The 21,090-nt window shown below is 28.7% G+C and overlaps 2 protein-coding genes across 4 annotated transcripts; one reads left to right on the top strand and one right to left on the bottom strand.

Moving 5' to 3' along the window:
- Positions 1-982: 982 nt before the first annotated feature.
- On the top strand, positions 983-3,507 carry LOC108335648 (probable peroxygenase 4). The gene is made up of 6 exons (XM_017571714.2): positions 983-1,057; positions 1,694-1,798; positions 2,430-2,515; positions 2,603-2,697; positions 2,893-3,018; positions 3,195-3,507. The coding sequence occupies exons 1-6, from the start codon at positions 1,018-1,020 to the stop codon at positions 3,340-3,342; spliced, it is 600 nt and encodes a 199-aa protein (XP_017427203.1). The 5' UTR covers positions 983-1,017; the 3' UTR covers positions 3,343-3,507.
- Positions 3,508-8,506: 4,999 nt separating this feature from the next.
- LOC108335646 (2-oxoglutarate-dependent dioxygenase DAO) lies at positions 8,507-12,866 on the bottom strand. 3 transcript variants are annotated; one of them, XM_017571710.2, is made up of 4 exons: positions 12,668-12,866; positions 9,439-9,810; positions 9,025-9,340; positions 8,507-8,930 (listed from the first exon to the last, which is right to left on the bottom strand). In XM_017571710.2, exons 2-4 carry the CDS (start codon positions 9,774-9,776, stop codon positions 8,685-8,687), a joined length of 900 nt encoding a protein of 299 aa, XP_017427199.1. In that variant the 5' UTR covers positions 9,777-9,810; positions 12,668-12,866; the 3' UTR covers positions 8,507-8,684. The 3 variants fall into 3 exon arrangements, with proteins under 3 accessions (XP_017427199.1, XP_017427201.1, XP_017427200.1); XM_017571712.2 differs by having other exon boundaries at positions 9,439-9,782; XM_017571711.2 differs by having other exon boundaries at positions 9,439-9,778.
- Between the last annotated feature and the right edge of the window lie 8,224 nt (positions 12,867-21,090).

Genomic DNA, 21,090 nt, shown 5'->3' with positions numbered 1-21,090 from the left:
GAATTTTGGTTTCAAAATACAATAAACATACAATTCCAAGTCATAGAGTGCATGATGAGACATAAACAAAAACCGCACAACTCATTCAAACAGTACCACCCTGTACACTCTTTCGTTGACAAATTATAGAATATCACTAAAAAAATCAAAATAAACAAAATTTATCAAAATAAAAATCATATTCAACATGTAGAAAAAATGAATACCTCAATAAAAAATAAACTAAAATCAAAATCAAAATAATGTTTAAGCCTGAATGAAAAATATTCAAACCACTTTGAAAGTTTTAACCATTGACTTCATAATAACCATTGTGTGCACGCCAAATTTTCCCATACTTATGGAGATAGATAACGTGGAGGAAAAGAATGATTATTACTGTTATTTATAATAAATAATAAAAACACCAATAAAAGTGATATCCAATTATAGTAATAATAATAAAAAAAAGTATTGGCAAATATTTTCCAGTTAGCTTTAGTTTAGTTTTGTGTTGTTAGCTTTGACATGATGTTACAGGTAAATATGTAGTAACATTTTTAAAATTAAACCGATTATAAATAAAATCATTTTAATAATAAAAGCATATAAAATAATACGGAAATATAATATCATAATTTTTAATGTTATAAATTAAAACGTAAATTTAATTTTTTTTATTAAACTTGGGATTTATTAAATTTTTATTAACCATGTTTATAACTAATTTGATCAATTTTTTATTCTTTTAGGGTGATTTTTGTGGTTGATTTGAATTGATTAGTCACCTTTTTTTGTTCCTACCTGCAAAAGAGGATAAGTGTTTTAAGATGAAGCAATGTTTGTTTGACTTATAAAATTAATAATAAATGTCTTTTCCAAATGGGTTGTGTCTAAGTTGGTGATCATTTCCTACACGCTAAGCCAAACACACCCCATTTTTAGCATATACATATAAATATGAATTTAACAATCTCAAATACTTATAACTCAAACCAAGAAATCAAAGCTCTTATTTTCTTCCAATTTTCCTATCACATGGCTTCTTCTCCTTCCTTAGAAAACACAAAACAAAGGGGTATGCAATGCTATTCTCTATTTTTTAAATTAAATATTTTCTTTCTTATATTTCTGCTTTTATTTACTCTTGCAAAATTTAGATTTAATAACTTCTTTAGCTCTTTATTTATTATTTTGAATGGTTTTAATAAGTTGGTTCCGGTTTAATATATTACATTAATGGTAACGTCATTTGTTTCACTAGTAAAAATAAATTTTTGATATGTAATACAAATAATAAATATCATCACTTTTATAAGAAGTTATAACAAGTTTGATAGAAAATATTACATTAACATTTATTTAAGATCAAATGATGAACATTTAAAACAGTACGACGAAATTGAAAACAAAAAAAGTTATTAAACTTAAAATTTATAAAGTCTATAAATTAAGACCATTTTTAGTTTAGATGCTAGAAAATATTTTCTTTGATTTTCATCCCTTTAAAATTTAAAATTGTTATTTTTACCTAATTATCAAATATTTGTTAACAATTCATTTAATTCACAAAATAACTTTTCAACATTTAATATTCTCATCTGTACTTAAAAAATAATTACTTATAAATGACACTCCAATATTATATATGCCATGAAAAGAATATTTATTTTCATAAAATATTCATATAAGTTATGTTGTGTTTTTTAAATAGGTGGTGAGAAACCAATTCCACTTCACGAAAACGTTTTGCAGAAGCATGCTGCTTTCTTTGACAAGAATCACGATGGTGTCATTTATCCATGGGAAACTTTTCAAGGTTATTACTTTCCTCACTAATGATTACTATCATTATATATATTCTAATTTTTAATAGCTTTTCTTTCCTAATATTTTAGGGGTTCATTTGGTTTATTTTTTAATTTTTCCCTCAGTTTATCTTTTATTTAATTTAAAAAAATCATTAGATTTATTTTGTTAAATTGATATTAATACAAATGTGATTACGTATAGTGAGTCTAGACTTCTCCAAACATTCGTTCTCTTTTATTTTACTTATTACATTTCCATCTTGATAGATAAGAGTATTAATAAGTAAGAGACAAATTAACTTTTTTTTTATTTAAAAATATTAAGATCTAATTATTTAAAAATATATAAATATCAAAATGAATAATAAATGTAAATATAAGGATTAAATTACTAAGCTGAATAGAGAATGACAAAGTAATTTATTTATTATTGTTATAAATGATTATTTTGATACATTAATTAGTTGAGAAAAATATAAAAAATAGTAATTTCATATAAATTTAACATTATTAACAAATTAATTAATTTTCAATAAATGTGAACTAGGTACATGCATCTCATGTTTGATTGAAAAGAATATTATGTTGTCATTGTGCGAGCATTTCAGTGTAGAAGTTTTTATTTATGATCAAATGCAGGGTTACGTGAAATTGGAAATGGAATATTTTCGTCGGTTGGACTTTCTCTGTTCATCAATTTGGGTCTTAGTCAAACTACTCGTCCAGTACTTCTCTTTATTCCTTAAAATATTTTTTATTTTCTTAAATTTTTATGTTTATGAATAAAGTCCTTAGAAAGGTTTTTGTTTTAGGGAAAATTTCCATCTTTACTTTTTCCAATTGAAATTAAGAACATCCATTTGGGCAAACATGGCAGTGACACTGGAGTCTATGATACCGAAGGAAGGTGGGTATTTATAATCATATACTATTTCACATTTTATATTATGATTGAAAGTTCTACCTCGATTAAAGATATATAAACTTCATTTTATAAATGATTTTGTAAAATTGAATTAAATTTAAAATTTATTTATCAACAAACTTATCTATTAGTGTTTTTTATTTTTCCACGTATTATCGTTAATTTATGACTTTTTAGGTTTCTTCCTTCAAAATTTGAAGACATTTTCACCAAACATGCACATACACAACCAAATGCCCTCACATATGATGAGCTAATGCAGATGATACAAGCAAATAGAGAACCCAAAGATATCAAAGGAAGGTATAAATTTCTCTTTTAATTTAACATTTTGACCGTTCATTATTATTAGGGTTATATATTTTTTATCTCCAACAATTACAAAAGATTGTCTTTTATTTCTGACTGAAAAACATATTTAATTATTATTATTATTATTATTATTTTCTAATAAAAGAATATTAACATGTATATAAAAGGATTGGTGGCTTGGTAGAATGGAAGATCCTTTACAAAGTTGCCAAAGACAAGAGTGGTTTACTACAAAAGGAAACAATCCGAGGTGTTTATGATGGAAGCTTGTTTGAAATGTTGAAAAAGGAACATTCTACACACACAAAAAAGTGATTCATTCTTTTGTTGGTGATAATTTTCTTTTTCTATTATATATAGACACAATAATGTCTAAAAGTAAGGATTTGTTCATGGTGGTGAAGTTGTTTTTTAAGAATATAGGGTCATAAAATGTTTTTATTTATTTCGAATTTACTTTGTCATTTGATGTATTTGTTCAAGTTATATGTATATATGTCATCTATCATATACATATATATTTGGAATTTGTGGTGAAAAAAGCAAAGTTTTTTGTCTTTTGGTATATATATATATATATATATATATATATATATATATATATATATATATATATATATATATATATATATATATATATATATATATATGTTAAGATTAAATTCATCGTTGTGATGTGTATATAATAAAATAACAAGGAAATTTTCTTAGTATTATTGAACTTCTAATTAAAGTAATTAACATCTATAATCAATTGATTAAAAGTAATGTCACTATAGCATTTATTTATTTTATTTTTTAATTAAACAACCATTTTCCTATGAAGAGATTAATTTTTTTCTAAAATATAAATAAACAACAATTGCGAACTTTATCTAATTGTCAACCATTACAAGACCATCCCTGGAACAAGTTAATCGTAAAAACATTATCCTAAAAGATATAATAGGCTACGAATTTGCTAACTTTTGATATTTCTTTTCTCAATAATTATAAAATTGTTCATAAAAATAAAATAAAATAATTAATTGTTGGCATATCCACATCCATCATTTTGGAAATTGTTTCTGAAAATCATTCTTTTTAAGTGTGAATGTGGTTTTCTTTTCTATAATCTCTAAAACGACGATATTCTTTTAGTATATTGACTTTTATGTACGTTTTATCCTAACATCTTACAGAAAGTTTTTGGAACAAGTCTTTTAAAGAAATTTGGGAAAAAAAATCAATAACAATTACATGAGTTAAATATATGTAAAAGATATTTGATATCACACTTTCAAGTTAAAACCTAAATTTTGTGAATCTCTTTTTTATTGTTTAACTTTTCTCATATAGTGAGTTTTAGATTCACACATAAATTCATAACACTTCATTAAATTATATCAATTTCCAACTTGTATGTCTTCACAAAATATTTTTGAGGTATTAAAATATAACGGAGAAACAACAACATTAAAACTAAAAATACGGTGTGCACTAAAAATAATTCTATCAAACTTGTAAATATCTTTCGAAAACTTAGCTTTAAACATAAACGAAAGCTCAAAGAAGCAATGAACATTTGTTATGTTTTTACAATTCTTTAGAGGACATATAACGTCGAAAAGAAAGTAATTCCAATGTCTTATAGGTATTTGACGTCGGAAAGTAAAATATCGGACATCTTATGTTAGTAAATTTTACAATTGTCAACAAAACATTTTAATAAATTCATCAAATTTGGAGGACATATAACTTTCGAAAACTGAAACTCTAATGTTAATTGACTTTGGAATTTCACTTTTCAGACGTCTAAAAGCTTCCTTGATAACCCAATGATCATTTTTGTGTAGGTTGAAATGATTCACACAAGTGTATAATGTTTGAAGAGTTACCTTCCAACATTAATTGATGTTGAAATATAACAATTTTGATGTCAATTAAGTATACGATCTTGGAATAGGAGCATTTCCAATATCTAAATAAGTGAATTATTTATAATAAAGTTATTGGTCATTAACGTTGACTTCTTTTAATACTGTTGTTAACCCGTTAGACCTGAAAAACTTATTTCTCAGCAGTGAAATTATTCCTAACAAAATCATAACTAATTGTATAAGCTAAATCTACCCCAATGTTTTGTTCTCATATTTGTATCACATTTATGCAATTATTCAAAAAATAATTTATTTAAATCTCAACAACATTACTTTAATGAAAAAAGAACAAATTTTTGATTTAAAGTTAAAATAAAATGCAACCAGTTATTATACAAAGAAAGTAGTTATAGTAGTAAAGAAAGTACCTTTTGAAAAAGAGATCGAAAAGGAGGTATATGCCTGAATTTGAAACACTTACAATGCCCTAAAATGTAAAGAAAACAAAGCGAACAAACGAAAGAAGGAAAGCAAAGACAAACCTAACAATACACCTTGCAGAAAGTAAACAAAACTTAACATTCCTAAAACGTTAATCACAGACTTGTACAAATGATGAACTTAAATTTGACGACAAACGCTAGTGTCACGAACTAGTCGTCACTGACGGATGGTGATGGAGACTTTTTTTCTTAATATTAAATTTTTCATAAGTTTTTTAGATGTAAACATTAAATTATTTTAGTATTTAGTTCATTTTTAATGTCGATATGGCCGTTGTTACTTTTAATAAATATTTAAATTTTATAAGTTTGAGGGAGTAAAGTTGATATTATATTTTATGAAATAACTAATATTTACTATTTAGCATAATTTTTAACATGAGTTTAGTTTACGCGTCTTTTTTTCATGTGGACCTAAACATCATAGTTTTCACTTTCGAAAAGTCAATTTCTTGATTAACACCAACGAAATAAATATTATACATAAATTAGTGTGAGTTTTTTTTTCAATTTATATTCGTCTATGGTGGAAGTTAAATCTCCATTTTTTTCATTGTATAAATTTCACATAAAAGATTATACACTTTTATATCTTTCAATATATTTATATTTTTTTTCTAGTGAAACAAAAAATACTTTTTATAATAACTTTTAATGTTAATTATAATCCATTAAGTATAATAAGTATTGTAATACCAAAATTGTAAAAGATAACACTTTCTATACCATATGGTGTTATAACTTATATAGAAAGTAAATGTAATTATATGTTTGTAATAAAGAATAAAACATTTTATATCAGTTTTAGTTGTAATCGGTATAGAAAATGGATCCAATGATATTTTTGTAATAAAGAAAAAAAGTCATATACTTATTCTAATTATAATTGGTATAAAAAGTAGTTTCTTATTTTTCTTTTAAATGTAAACACATAGGATGACATTTTTAGGGTTTTGAAAACATATACCATCTCACTTTCCAGTACCATTCTCTGCTCTTCATCTTTCATTACCTCCAAAGGCAGAGTCTTGCCATTGTATGCCTTCTTCAAGTCAGAGCTGTCGTAGGTGATTGTAGATAGAGCTATTGTCGGTGTGTCACACCATTCTTGTCGTGGTTAGGGAGATCATTGTGAGGAGTAACTGCCCTTTAATATTCTATGTTTAAGTTCGAAGAACCTCTCGTCATGACTACACATTCTTTTCTCTCATCCGTTCTGCTTCAATTGGAGACGCCTCCTCAGGCGAAGCTTTCAGCGACTAACACATGTAATCTTTCTTTCATTTTATACAAATGCACGTTGATTAACTACTTTAAGTATGTTTTTCTTTCGTTTTGACCGATTGATTTCATGCACAGGTACTTTTTGGAGCATATGCTCGTTCACCTTTGTCCTCTCATTGACGGCAACACTTTATTCTGGTGAACCACCTTCAAGAATGTTAGTCTTGTTTTCGTTTTCATTTTTATGAGCTATAAATTGGATGAACTTGTTGGTATTGTTGAACTTGTTTGTTTTCATACATCTTATACATCCAAACTTAGGGTAAAACTGATAGTATATTTAAAAGAACTCCAAATAACCTGAAAATTTGTTCAAAGCACCAAAATATCATGACAAGCCCCCATAAAAAAATTTAAATCAAAATTCAAAGTCTAAGTATGTGAAACATTTTTACAATAAAAAAAGCTAGAAGAAACAAAAGTTATTATCGTTTAAAGATCAACCACAATTAATTTTTCAAATAATTTTTAAACTTCACACATATTCAAAGTAAGGGCTCATGGATTTTTTTTCCCTAAAACAGGGGTTCTAAGTGGTGGTAAAAAAAAATTCAACAAAAACAATAACCATAGTTATTAAAAATGAAAATCACAAGCGAATAGTTAATATACACTACTATTCACTGTAACACCATTCACTTGTGATAACTTTTATTTATAAATCATACAAATTTGAAAATGAGTTTTGGATATATGAAATGCCAAAACTAGGCTACATTTGTTGTTTTTTTTTTTTGCTTTTCAAGTTTAGTAAAGTTATAAAAATGAAGCACTATTTATTTAAAAAAGAAAAAGAGATGATTGACGTAGAAAAATAGCAAAAAAAAGACGTTTATTAACATCACAAAATGGTTATTTCCAACTATAATTAATGCCAAAATATGACTATTTTCGATGTTAATTAGCGTTAAAAAATGGTAATTTTTGAGGTCAATTAATGTCAAAAAATATAAATTTTTGATGCCAACGTTTTTTTTTTGCTTCCCACGTTAATCAACGTCTTTTGGGGTTTTATTGTAGCAGTCCGATGACTGTTTGATATTTTCTGTTTTTATTTAGTAATTATTGTTATAGCACAGTAATAATATAATTATCGAAGGCTATAATAATTTTCTTATAAAATGTACGTTGCAATTTAGAAAGCTAAAAAATAAAGTTATACTACAACTGATAAATTACGTGAAAGAGCACGTTACATGATACGAATATTTTAGGCCCAAATAAAGTGGGAAAGTTTTTTTTATTGAACCTCTAATAAAATAAAAAGGTAGCAATTCTAAAACGAAACGCAAACACCAACACTCATACTCATGTATGTATAGTTTCCCATACGCCTTTACTATATAACACGAATGTTTTATGCAAGAAACAATGCGATATCAAGTGCGAAAGCCTTCCTTTTATGATTCTATGATAACAAATAAAGAAAAAGTAGGTTTGGAATGTGTAACTATTGTCTATAACTGAATAAGAAATGACGTCTAAGTAAACTATTAATTTGGGATGAATAAACAAAACAATTAGCCTCAAAATGCAAATTAAGACATCATTCTTCATTCATTCTAGAGGTTAGTGTGGAGCAATCATTGGAAACGAAAAATAATTTCCTTTTTAAGCAATTCTACTTTTTCAAAAAACATTAAGTTGTTTAAGTTAAAACTCCTTTTTCTTTCAGACGTAAATGCATTTCCTATTTTGTTGTTAATAAAAGCATCATGCCATCATCAGCGAATGAACGCAAATCTCATCCTTAATCATTCATGGAAATTTTGTTATTTTCCACGTCTGTAACGTCGATGTTTATAATGAATTTATTTCAATGGATATCAATCATAGCATAATTGATCAGAACTTTATTTCATTCTGATGTTTAACAAGTTCAATAGTAACGCAAAACAACAATGATAGAATCACAGCATTTTGAGACTTGCATGGAAAAATGGTGTTATTGGGAACTTTATTTTTTATTGTAAAGTGGTGTTGTTTGATGTGTTTGCGTGCACAGAAAGGACTAAGCAATGCGATATTGATGAAGAACTTCAGCATTTCTCTTTCCTGTGAGGATTCTGAACTCCCTTAAATCTTCATACTTAAATGGTCGATAACGTGGACCATCGTTAAGTTCCGCCAACTTTGGATGCGCCTCAACAATACCATCCCTTGCTGCTAACATAAATACACCAAACGAATAACGACTACATGTTTCCTTGCAAATTACACGATGCCTCGCATTCCAAAATTTTTCATTGCTCCAAACCTGTCACAAAAGGGTATATTTATTTTCAAGACTATGCATATTAATGTAATTCAAAAGAAAGAAAATATAAACTTGTTAATCTATATATGCTCACATGTCCAACATCTCCAACAATACAGAGGAAGGACCCTGATTTGGGAGTCACTGCTTTTAATAAGCCAGAATCATCCAACAGCTCAAGACCACTAACAGTTTCATCATCTTGAAGTAGAGTGATAAATCCTGTATCTGAGTGCAACATTACTCCCATTTCACCTATATTTTCTGGGCTGAAATTGTATTTTATACTTCTTAAAAGGAAAGGCCAGTCCTTGAAATCAACATCCTCTATACCCAAACACTTGCCCATCTTTTCTGCCATAGTTGATGCCAAGTCATGAATTGCTTTCCCATAAGCTTTTACTATTTTGCTGTCATGCAAACAAATTTGAAAAATATTCTTTTCACGCACTTAATTAGTTAGTTTCATAAATGGGGTGAGATAAAGAGAGAGGTTGAAGAAAGGAACCTGTAATGGGGTGGTAAATTCAGCTGGGAGAGGAAATCTTCAAGTGCCTGTGGTGATTTATGAAAGTCATATATCGCCATGGCCTCATATAGAGGACTTGATGGAAGCGGTGGAATATAACCACTGTCAGGAATTATGGATTTGTTGCGCATTTTTATCTCTGAAGGAAGATCATGCAAGAATTTGACTGCTGATTTCATCTCTTTCATGAGTGTTTCTGGAATAGGGTGGTTGATGACCCTGAAAATACCACATTTCTCACATGCTTCTCTTAGCTTCTTCCACTCCTCTCCTTCTGAAAGCTTCTGAAAATCCACCACAGGAACGGTAGCCTCCATCTCTGCCTTGGATATCACTCTCAGTTTTTCAGAGCTGAAGAATTAGTTAACTCACTAGTATATATAGTGAAGAATGTGTCTTGCCTCGGTAAAAGTATCTTGTTATTTTTAAGGTTTTGTAAATTTCAAGACATATATTGTGCCCTAATGTAAATTTAATAATTCACTTAAATTTAAATTTTGAAAAAAATGAATATGATAATTAGAGACGGTAATAGGTTGGGTCGGATAGGATAATGTTACTCGACCTGCTAAAAAAATCATTGGTTGCTCATCTGTTACTTATCGAATATCAGATTAAAGTATAATAAATTGAAAACTAGCCTTTTTTGTTTCCTGCTAATAGTGTTCTAATCTATTTTTTTTCTTTTATAAGAAAAAAAAGGCTTTGTTTTTTTATGGTTTATTTGAATGACCTCTCTTTCTAACTATTTTACCCTCTAGTTCATTATATATATTTCAAGTGAATTTTGGACACATAAGTTACCGTATTAAAGTTTTTTAAATGAGACCAGTGCAAAGTAAAAATTCAATGTCTCGCGTTTAACGTCAGAAAGAAAAACATAAAACATTTAAAATGACAGATGACATTTTTGTTAATAGATGTTCAATTTAGACCTCAAAATTTATAATTTTTCAAAATCATATGCTCATTAAACGACGAAATTCCCAATTTCCAACTGTCATATTGGGTAAATTTCACAAAAACTTTTGGTGCGAAGATGAAAATATCACTAGTACAAAAACATCATATAACGTTGTTGTTTTTCGGCCTTTCATGTCGAATTCGAAGTCGACATCATATCAGGAGACGCTAAATTGACGTCGAACATAGAACAATTTGACGTTAAGCACATTAACGTTGAATTTTGTCAATATTCGACGTTAATCATTTTTTTTGTTTTTTTAATTAATTGTGATCCTTTTTTACAACTCTACGAGACTTGAAAAGTAAAAAAACAACAAAGTCCAGTTTTTGGTATTTTATAAAATATAAACTATGAACGTGTAATGTAGTATCAACAACAAACAACAACAACAACAAACGACAGACAAGTTCAATCAAACAACAACAACAAACTAGTTCAACCAAACAACAACAAACTAGTTCAACCAAACAACAACAAACAAGTTCAATCAAACAACAACAACAAACTAGTTCAACCAAACAACAACAACAAACAAGTTCAACAAAAAAAATAACAAACAAGTTCAACAAATAAATTCTTCAAAACGAAAACGAAAACGAACCTTCAAAAGGTGGCTTCGTCGAAATAAAGTGATAGCACCGGTCAAAACAAACGAAAATCATACATAAAGTAGTTAATGTACATGCATTTATAACAAATGAAAGAAATATTACATGTTATGGTTGTCAAACTTCGTTCTAGAAAAGTTTGAGCAAAGAGGAAGGTATCGCGCGCTAAGATAAAATGAATGAATTTCAATCTCTTGCTCAAATTTTTATTAAATTCACTAACCTTTTAACGTTTAACGTTGAAATATTCGATGTTTTATATCCTTTTGACGTCTAATTCTAGGGAATTCGACGTCATACGTAAATACATTTTAATCTTGGCGACAAGCATTTTCGTAAAATTTACCCAATATAATAAATTGACATCAAATTACAATTCTAAACGACATCTAATAAATGCATTTTTTTACAAAAATATCATCGGTCATTTTTAACGTTGACTATTCAATGGTTGGACATTGAACGGTTGAACGCGTGACGTTATACGCTGTGTTTGCACTAGTGTGTACTCAAGTATGACATCGAAAGCCCTAGAGTCAAAAAGTTATAACACGTCGGAGTATCACTTTTCGGACATTATATTTTAGTGAATTCATTAAAAATTTAGACAGAAGATTAAAAATTTTTACTTTATCTTTGTGCAAAACCTTGTTCTCTGCTCAAACCCTCTTCAAGCAAAGCCTTTTCGTGATACATGTTTCAAACTGGATCAGCCATTGATAAGTAATCCTAATGTCAGTAGATTTGGTCAGGAGATGCGGAAATATTACTTCAAGATCCATTACGTGTTCAATTTGAGAAGGTTCAATTATTCGAAATGAATTTTTAGTTCTGCGTATTTATCAACATATTAAACTCGTAAAAAGAACTCAGTTTTTTTGATAATTTTTGTAGTTCTATTCTACTTTAGTTATGATTTTCTTTCTTTTTGACCGCTTGATTTTGTGCATAGGTACTCTTTAGTGCATAGACGCGTTCTGCATAGGTACTCTTTAGTGCATAGACGCGTTCTGCATAGGTACTCTTTAGTGCATAGACGCGTTCTGCATAGGTACTCTTTAGTGCATAGACGCGTTCTGCATAGGTACTCTTTAGTGCATAGACGCGTTCTGTATAGGTACTCTTTAGTGCTTAGAACTGAACTCACCTTCAAGAATGTTGGTCTCGTTTCCATTCTCATGTTTTATGGGCTATAAATTGGTTGAACTTGTTCATATTAATGATATTGATATTTTTGAACTTGTTTGTTGTTCATTTATAAATACAAAAGAACACAACCAAGCGTAATGACCAATTCCTCCAGTCGTAACCAACATATTTGGATAAATAAATCCAACCTTATGCATTTAAATTGTACAAAAATCAAGCTTGTGATTCGCAACTTGCAATCGCAGAGTAATTAGGAGCAGAGTAATCAGTATCATTCACTTCAATAGTACTGTTTTAGGTCACTCATTTTTCAGCCTAAAGAGACTCACCCAATCCCTAATCACTAAACCAGCAATATGATAATCTAATTAAAAAATATCACTTTTATATAAAAAAAACAGAAAAAAACATTATTAAATACCGAATGCAATAAAATAAATATAATAACATAAAAAAAAAAACAGAAGCAAAAATATGAGTTTACCTTGCACTTGGCAACTTCCTCACCGACCTCCTCAAGGTCACCCTTAGTGAAAATCAATCCAACATTGCCCTAATTTAACGCAAAAACACGTTTCTCAGCCAAACAATTCAAAACCTAAACTGAAATTGATTGAAAGAACGGTTTATTAGATTAGGGGCAGAAGAGTGGGAGAGGAAGGAACGGAAGCGAAATAACGACAACAGAGGGGCGGGTGGATTTATTAGATTAGGGTTTTTGAGAAACCTAAATCCCACGGTTGGGATCATTTTGTGCAAAAATCCGACGGCTCATATAAAGGCCCAATAGGCTTCGAGTATTTATTTTGCTGGGATTTTTCTTTCGTCATCTCCGTAATTTCTAAATGCAATTCTCTATTTTGAAAATGACCATTTTATTTTTTATAAATGTGACTTTTGGAGTAACTGCTCTCGAAATATGCAGGAACAAACCTTTTAGAATTTTTGGGACAGCGTTTTCAGGAACATACCGCAGTGTATTTTGGAACAAATGTTTTGAAATACATCACATGATGTTTGGAATAATCTTTTTAAGGTAAGGTTTCCAAAGCAAACTTTAATGAAATGAGTTTCAAAACTGAATTTTTGGAACAAGATTTTCAATACAAGTTTTTTAAATTATGTATGATACATTTCATAACAAACTTCTTAAAACAAGATTTCCATCAAACACGTTTCATTCTTTGCTTTTTTTTAGGGTTAAATATGTTTTTAGTCCCTTAACTTTTAGTGAAAATTAGAATTAGTCCCTCTTCAAAACTTTGGCCTAATTTAGTCCCCAAACTTTAGAAATGTGTGAATTTAGTCCTTTTAACTATATTTTGTTAGGTTTATTTGATGTTTCAAGTGCGTTTTATGATAGCATTTCAGTTGTTTATACCGTTTGACACATTTTTGCTTCAATGTTAATTAAGAAATGCGTTTGAAACATCAAATAAAGTTAACAAAATTTGGTTAAAAGGACTAAATTCACACATTTATAAAGTTTGGAGACTAAATTAGTCCAAAATTTTGAAGAGGGACTAATTCTAATTTTCACTGAAAGTTAAGGGATCAAAAACATATTTAACCATTTTTTATCAATAACTTTAGTAACAAAGGAGATCAAATATGCAATATCGATGGTGACAATAATAATAGTGTAGGACTACAAGAGACAATATTTTACTCCTTTTACTATATAAAGTGTATGATAACACGACACAAAGAAATTTATTATCTTATTTTTTTTCTCCTATTTTTTTTATATATTTGTGTTTTTTCTTAGCTTAACAATTTTTTTGCAAAATACTTTTCGTAGTTATTCTATATTCTTCCCCCTCTCTCTTTATTTCTTTTCCTTACATGATCATCACAGCTATTTTCATGATTTCTGAAAATTCTTCTTATATCCACAATTATGAAACCACTACTAATCCCTCCTCCTACCACCTTCACACTTTCAACACATTCATCTCCTTCAAACTTACCATTGAAAATTTCTTGCTATGGTTGCAATAGGTGTTTGCCACGATTAGAGGATTACAAATTTTCAAATTCTTATATGGTCAAGATAGTCAACCCAAACACCTTAATCCTAATGATGTCCTTCACAACATAGTTAATCTCGCTTATCTCTAATATGAGGAACAAGATCAACTCTTGGTTGCTTGGCTTCTTGCTTCTACAGACATGTATGTTCTCACTCAAATGGTTAGCCTCACTATTACTTCCTAAATCTGGAACAAGCTACATGTTTACCATGCATCTTAATCTAAAGCTTAGGTAAAATCTTTAATGATTAAGCTTAGAATACCTAAAAAATATAGAAACGTTGATACTTATCTTCTTGATATCAAGATTGTTGACTCTCTAATAGTCATTGGATCTCTTATCTTCATAAAAGTCCATGTTGACAAATTATTGATACTTTAAGAAGACTGACAATTTCGTCACTTTTATTTTCACCTGCCCAAATCCCTACACCATTGTAGAAATAGAGGCCTTGCTCTTGTCCCATGAAAAACGTCTTGAAAAATACAAAACCATTGATTTTTGTTGTTATCAATAACATTGTCATCTTAAGTTCCAACAACAACTATAGAAACAAAGTTTCTTAATCTTACAAACCAAAATAAGTCATTTGTCTATAATCAACATTTCAACAACACCAAGAATGCTCTAAGAAGTTCTTGGCAGCAATATAAAGCATAATGTCAAATTTGCAATAGGCTTGGTGATAATTCCACAAATTGTTGGCACATATTTGAACATGACTTTCAACCTTTTATTTTTGCTAACCAATCTCAACTTTATTCCTTGAAAATTCATGATTATACTCCTTCAATTATGGGAACACTATCCACTCTAAATGATCATTTTTTGTATCTAGATATTGGTGTTACACACCATATAACTCACAACTCTAATAATGTTACAACTAAGTGTTCCTATACTGAAAATCACTTGGTCACTCTAGGTAATGGAACAGGTATATCTATTTCTCATATTGGTTCTACTACTTTCACAACCCACCTAAAATAAATAGTTCTTTTTAAAAACCTTGTGCATGTTCCTCATATTTCAAAAAATTTAATCAGTGTTTCCAAATTTGCCTAAGACAATCATGTGTATTTTGAATTTCATTCTAATGTCTACTATGTTAAAACTCAGACAAAAAGTAGATCATGCTTAAATGCTTCCTAAAAGATGGATTATATGTTTTTTACCCCTTTCGCTCTTCTCTCACTTTGAATGTTAATCACACTTCTGTAAATTGTATAGTTTCTTTATGACATTCCTGCCTTGGACATGTTTCCTATCAGAGTGTTTAAAAAGTGTTGAAAGAAAACTATATTCATGTTGCCAAAATTGATAATGTTATTTCTAATATCTTTTGTGATACTTGTGTTCAAGTAAAAATGCACTATATTCAGGCGAAGCTTTTCGTGACTAACACATGTAATCTTTTTTCATTTTACACAAATACATGTTGATTAACTACTTTAGCTATGATTTTCTTTCTTTTTGACCGGTTGATTTTGTGCATAGGTACTCTTTAGAGCATAGACGCGTTCTACTTTATTAGCGACAACATTTATTCTGGCGAACCCACCTTCAAGAATGTTGGTCTCGTTTCCATTCTCATTTTTTATGGGCTATAAATTGGTTGAACTTGTTCATATTGTTGATATTGATATTTTTGAACTTGTTTGTTGTTCATACATCGTATACATCCAAACTTAGGATAAAATTGAGAGTATATTCAAAACAACTCCAAATGACCTGAAAATTTGTTGAAAGGACCAAAATATCATGACAAGACCCCACAAAAAAATTTATATCAAAATTCAAAGTCTAAGTATGTGAAATATTTTTTCAAAGTTTGGAAAAAATAAAATAAACGAATGAAAGATAGAAAACGACCTTTTTTAAAGAATCTAGAAGAAACCAAAGTTATATGGTCATTTAAAGATCTGCCGCAATTGATTTTTTAAATAATTTTTGAACTTCACACAGAGTCAAAGTAAGGGCTCATGGGTTTTGAGAGGTGGTAAAAAAACATTTCAACCAAAAAGAATAACCATAACTATCAAAACTAAGCTACATTTGTTGGTTTTCTGCTTTTCAAGTTTTGTAAAGTTGTAAAAATGAATCACTATTTATTAAAAAAAATAAAGGAGATGATTCAGGTCAAAAAATAGCAAAAACATTTTTAATTAACATCTAAAAATAACCATTTTTGAGGTCACTTAATGTCAGAAAATAACTATTTTCATCGTTAATTAGCGTTGAAAAATGATCATTTTTAACATTAATTAATAACAAAAAAATGACAATTTTCAATGCATTCAAGGTTGTTTTTTTCTTTCCACATCAATTCCACTATAATAATATACGTCAAAACCTTTTTTATACTAGTAAAAAACGTTGACCAGATAAAAAAACGTCAAAACCGTTTTTATAACGCTAACGTTTTTTTCAAATGTTAAAGGTAAAAAATGATATATGTCAAAACTTTTTTTATACTAGTAAAAAACGTTGACTAGATAACATAGACAAAATAATTATCCAAGGCTATGATAAATTTCTTATAAATGTACGTTGCAATTTGGAAAGCTAAAAAACAAATAAAGTTATACTACAACTTATAAATTACCTGAAAGAGCACGTTACATGATACGAATGTTTTACGCCCAAATAAAGTGGGAAACTATTGAACCTCTAATAAAATAAAAAGGTAGCAATTCTAAAACGAAACGCAAACACCAACACTCATACTCATGTATGTATAGTTTCCCATACGCCTTTACTATATAACACGAATGTTTTATGCAAGAAACAATGCGATATCAAGTGCGAAAGCCTTCCTTTTATGATTCTATGATAACAAATAAAGAAAAAGTAGGTTTGGAATGTGTAACTATTGTCTATAACTGAATAAGAAATGACGTCTAAGTAAACTATTAATTTGGGATGAATAAACAAAACAATTAGCCTCAAAATGCAAATTAAGACATCATTCTTCATTCATTCTAGAGGTTAGTGTAGAGCAATCATTGGAAACGAACAATAATTTCCTTTATACGCAATTTCATTCACATTAATATTTAAATTTTAGAAAATATTATCATTTAGTGACTCATTTTTAATAGGAACGTGTCTTCTAAAATGTGTTGTGACCATTGCATTATCTATTGGACACATGTTATTAGGATTTTGATACTATTTCCATATATTGTTTAAATATCTTCATCTTTTTAGTAATATAACGATTTAATTTGTTGTATAACACAAAGTATGTGATTTGTATAATATATAAAAAATTTACTAAATACTTATCTGATTGAAAATTAAATATTGTTTTTAACTCCATTATATTCTTTTTGAAGATATTTAATGATTCATCTTCATTGGAAGGTAGAGAGATAAAAAAAATTAGAACAAAATGAACTTATTTTCTTTTAAGTGTTAGTGACTTGTAGAAATATCTTTACAATTTAGTATTTTACAATTGTTGGGACAATATTTGTAACAATAGTAAAGATTGTATGTAGGTTTATTTATATACAAATTAATATTTTACATATTTTGGGATAATTTAATGTATGAAATGATTTGCATAGATTGTTTGGTCTGTTGAATTTGTTGGGATTTCTAGGTAAATTGAATAGATAGATGGTAAAATAGGAAATAACAAAAAAAAAAAACTTTATATGATGTCAATAACACTGTCTTTCATAGTAGGTTGAACTTAAACAACACCTATTAGGATAATGATCAAAAGTCTATCATAAAACATGAGATATATTATGATAGATGAAGAGAAGTTCATTATAGAAGGTGAGGATACCATGACAGGAAAACAAAAGTATGTCATAGTAACATAGATATGTTATGATAGGTAAATGAAAGTGTATCATAATAGACTAACCTTCTATAACAAACATTCCAAAACATGACATAGTAAGGTAGACTTATTATGACACAGTCCTTATCACGTCATAAAAATGTAGACTTTTTATGACTGTGGAACTATGTCATCATAACACCTATCATAAAATATTCATTTTACCTCTTTTAATATGTTATTTCTACACTAACGATGATGCTAGGAATTGTGGGGTTAGACAATATTCCTTAGATTAAGAACCTTGTATGCAGGGGGTTGTAACCAAGTTGGTATAATTTTTCTTGCATCATAGTTCTTCCATTTGTTTTTTGTGCATTAGAATTGTTCCTTGAAAGGTTGGCTAATGAAATGGTTTTGACGTGCCTACATGTTTTGGTCCTAGACCTAGTTTAAGGGAATGCCTTAATGCAGACTTTGTGTATGTTTGGTGCATAATGCGTAAAGGTTAGGAAAAGGTGTTTGAGTGGTGATTTTGAAATACACTTTATTGCCAAGACTGAATAAAGCCGTTATTTTATTGAAATAACATTTTGGTTTGCTGTTTATAATTGTTGGAATGGGTGGGGCATGTTGAGAACGTGGGCCTTGGCAGGAATGCATGTGAATTATTAGATTATCAAGGCTTTCTGTTAGAATAAATATATGATTTATGTTGGCTAATAAAATAGTAACATGTGAAACATGTAATTAAATCTGTTGGTAGTAAAAATTGATCCTAAGTGCTTTTGGTTCTATTTTCTGAAGTGATTGAATATGAAATGTCAGTTTTAAGTGTTGGAACAAATGGGTTTAGGTTACTAATATATATAGAGCAGTGGCTTAATGTTGTTTGCATTTGGCGGTTGGGGAATGAGTGAGTTTGACTAGATCTGGGGACAGGTGTTTGACAGGAAGTGTCTTAATGTTTTCTAATTTGTTATTAGACTTGTATAGGTGCTGCTTTGAGGTGTTCTTAGCATCAACACAACGACAATAGTTTGCCTTGTAAATTATGTGAAAATGATGCTCGGTTAGTGATTGAAACCTAACTATTTTGGTTAAATTGTAAGTGTTGGTTGGCATTTTAGGGAGGGACTGTTCGAGATCCAAGTAAGGCTAGTGTGTTGTAGTAGCTGGAGTTGGGTTAGCATGGGTTGATGGGGAGGTTGTTATGTTACTATGTATGTTTGCCGTTTGAGAGTGAAATACAGATTATGTGTGGGATCTTCTTATCGTACTTAGTAGACCGAAAATGTCTTATTTGCTTGTAAGAGGCAGTAGAAAAAGGGTCTCTTCGCCTATAAAGGGTAGTGGAAAGGATAGAGGTTCGAGTAATACATCTTCCTCTTCAGAGGGAGTAGAAATAGATGGATGTCTCATTCGTAGGTTTTCAGTTCGAGTTGAGTATAGTGTCTGTTGTGATCAGCAACGAAGTTTTTACTTATAAGTTTTTTAGGGGTCGGAGAGATAAGACCGAAATTGCGATGTATGATGACTTGAACTATCCTGCTTTGGTGAATACGTTTTGTTTTGGTGAACAAGTTTTGTATGGTAAGGTTAGAACGACACATGGGTTATAAGTAGTTGGTATTGGTACATTTCAGGTGTGACCTCTGATTGAGCTAATCTAGGTGGTGTGATTTGTTAATTGCATTAGTTTAATGTATATTGGATATTGTTTATACTCTCTGGTTGGATGTATTTTTTTGGTAGCTCACTCTTATTATTTGTTGTGTGTTGCGATGATTGTATAACTCGTGTTGGTATATGGGAGTTGATGTTATTATAGATGCACAAATTGATGAATAGAACAACGAGAGAATTCTTATTGTTTTACTTTTAAACATTTCCATTTAATTTGAAGCAGTTATTTTGAAATTTTATTTGGAAGTTACAAGAGTGGAATAAGTTTTCCTTTATTTGGCATTATAATAAATTAAATTTTTTCTTATAAGTACTTGTGACATCAAAAAAGGAATGTTACAAATTAATCTTTTTTTTATTTAAACTAATTTGTTGGAATCAATTTCGTGTTCGTTGGAAGACGACTTTGAATTACTTTACTCTTACTAATTTTTTTTTGTACTATCTTAATAATGCTAAGGTTACTATTATTTAGTAGTAGTAATTTGATCATATCAATAACAACGCTATCGATTTAGAAAGATATATTGATGACACATGCTTCTATTTGAGACTGATTTTGAATAAACCAAAATATAAGTGAAAATAAGTGAGAATAAGTGAGAATAAATTTAAAAGTAAATGTTTTTAATTTATCATATTAATCAAATTTTATATTAATTTTTACAAATTTCTTGGATCACTCTCTTCCAAATAAGTGAAGTGAGATTAGTGAAGTGAAATTTACTTTAAATTTCTTTATAGACATAATTTGCTGAGCCGTATCTCCAGCACCTGTTGGTCAAAAGTAGTCCTATTCTTTCTTCTTTCTGTTACCCATCTGTCTTTTTAGTTTACTTTTGCTTATGGATGCAGCATGTGATTGGTAATTTTTCTTTTACATAGTATAGTTTTTTTTTCTAATTTACGAGAATATAACACTTTGAATAATATTTACCTAGACAGTATGGTTTTGTAAGAAATTAAAATTTGGTTTTTCGAAAATCGAATTTAACTTTTTCTTTAATATTTTTTGCGAAGAGATATTTTACAATTCGATTTCTAAGAATAAATCTGATTTTGTTTTTTAATAATTTTTGTAAAAATATACATTAAAAATTCACAATAGTTTTTTTTGGCTTGAATGGAAAATATTTGAATTGTTTTTGAAAATCATGGAAAGCTTGAACGATTTTCAAAAATAGTTGAAGGTTATTTTAATGGATTTTTAAATCTGTTTACCATATTTTTTAAATTTTATTTTTTAATTTAAAATTTAATAAATAATTAATTTATTTTAATATTTTAATTGAAATTTTAAATTTTAGCAATTTTTTTAAATTACTTTTGTTATAAAATTTAAAAAATATTTAGTTATTTTAATATATGTTATTATTTTAATATTATTATTT

The sequence above is a fragment of the Vigna angularis genome, chromosome 10 (assembly GCF_016808095.1).
Source record: "Vigna angularis cultivar LongXiaoDou No.4 chromosome 10, ASM1680809v1, whole genome shotgun sequence".
NCBI lineage: Eukaryota > Viridiplantae > Streptophyta > Magnoliopsida > Fabales > Fabaceae > Vigna > Vigna angularis.
Note: the sequence above shows the minus strand (reverse complement) of the source record. Positions and strands in the feature narration are given on the sequence as shown.

Bases quoted from the DNA above. Each gene is read 5' to 3' on its own strand.
- LOC108335648 (XM_017571714.2), top strand. From the start codon at position 1,018: ATGGCTTCTTCTCCTTCCTTAGAAAACACAAAACAAAGGG. The intron at 1,058-1,693 runs GTATGCAATGCT...TTTTTTAAATAG, and splicing joins AGAAAACACAAAACAAAGGG to GTGGTGAGAAACCAATTCCA. The intron at 2,698-2,892 runs GTGGGTATTTAT...ATGACTTTTTAG, and splicing joins GTCTATGATACCGAAGGAAG to GTTTCTTCCTTCAAAATTTG.
- LOC108335646 (XM_017571710.2), bottom strand. From the start codon at position 9,776: ATGGAGGCTACCGTTCCTGTGGTGGATTTTCAGAAGCTTTCAGAAGGA. The intron at 9,341-9,438 runs GTTCCTTTCTTC...TTTGCATGACAG, and splicing joins AATTTACCACCCCATTACAG to CAAAATAGTAAAAGCTTATG. The intron at 8,931-9,024 runs GTGAGCATATAT...CTTTTGTGACAG, and splicing joins TTGTTGGAGATGTTGGACAT to GTTTGGAGCAATGAAAAATT.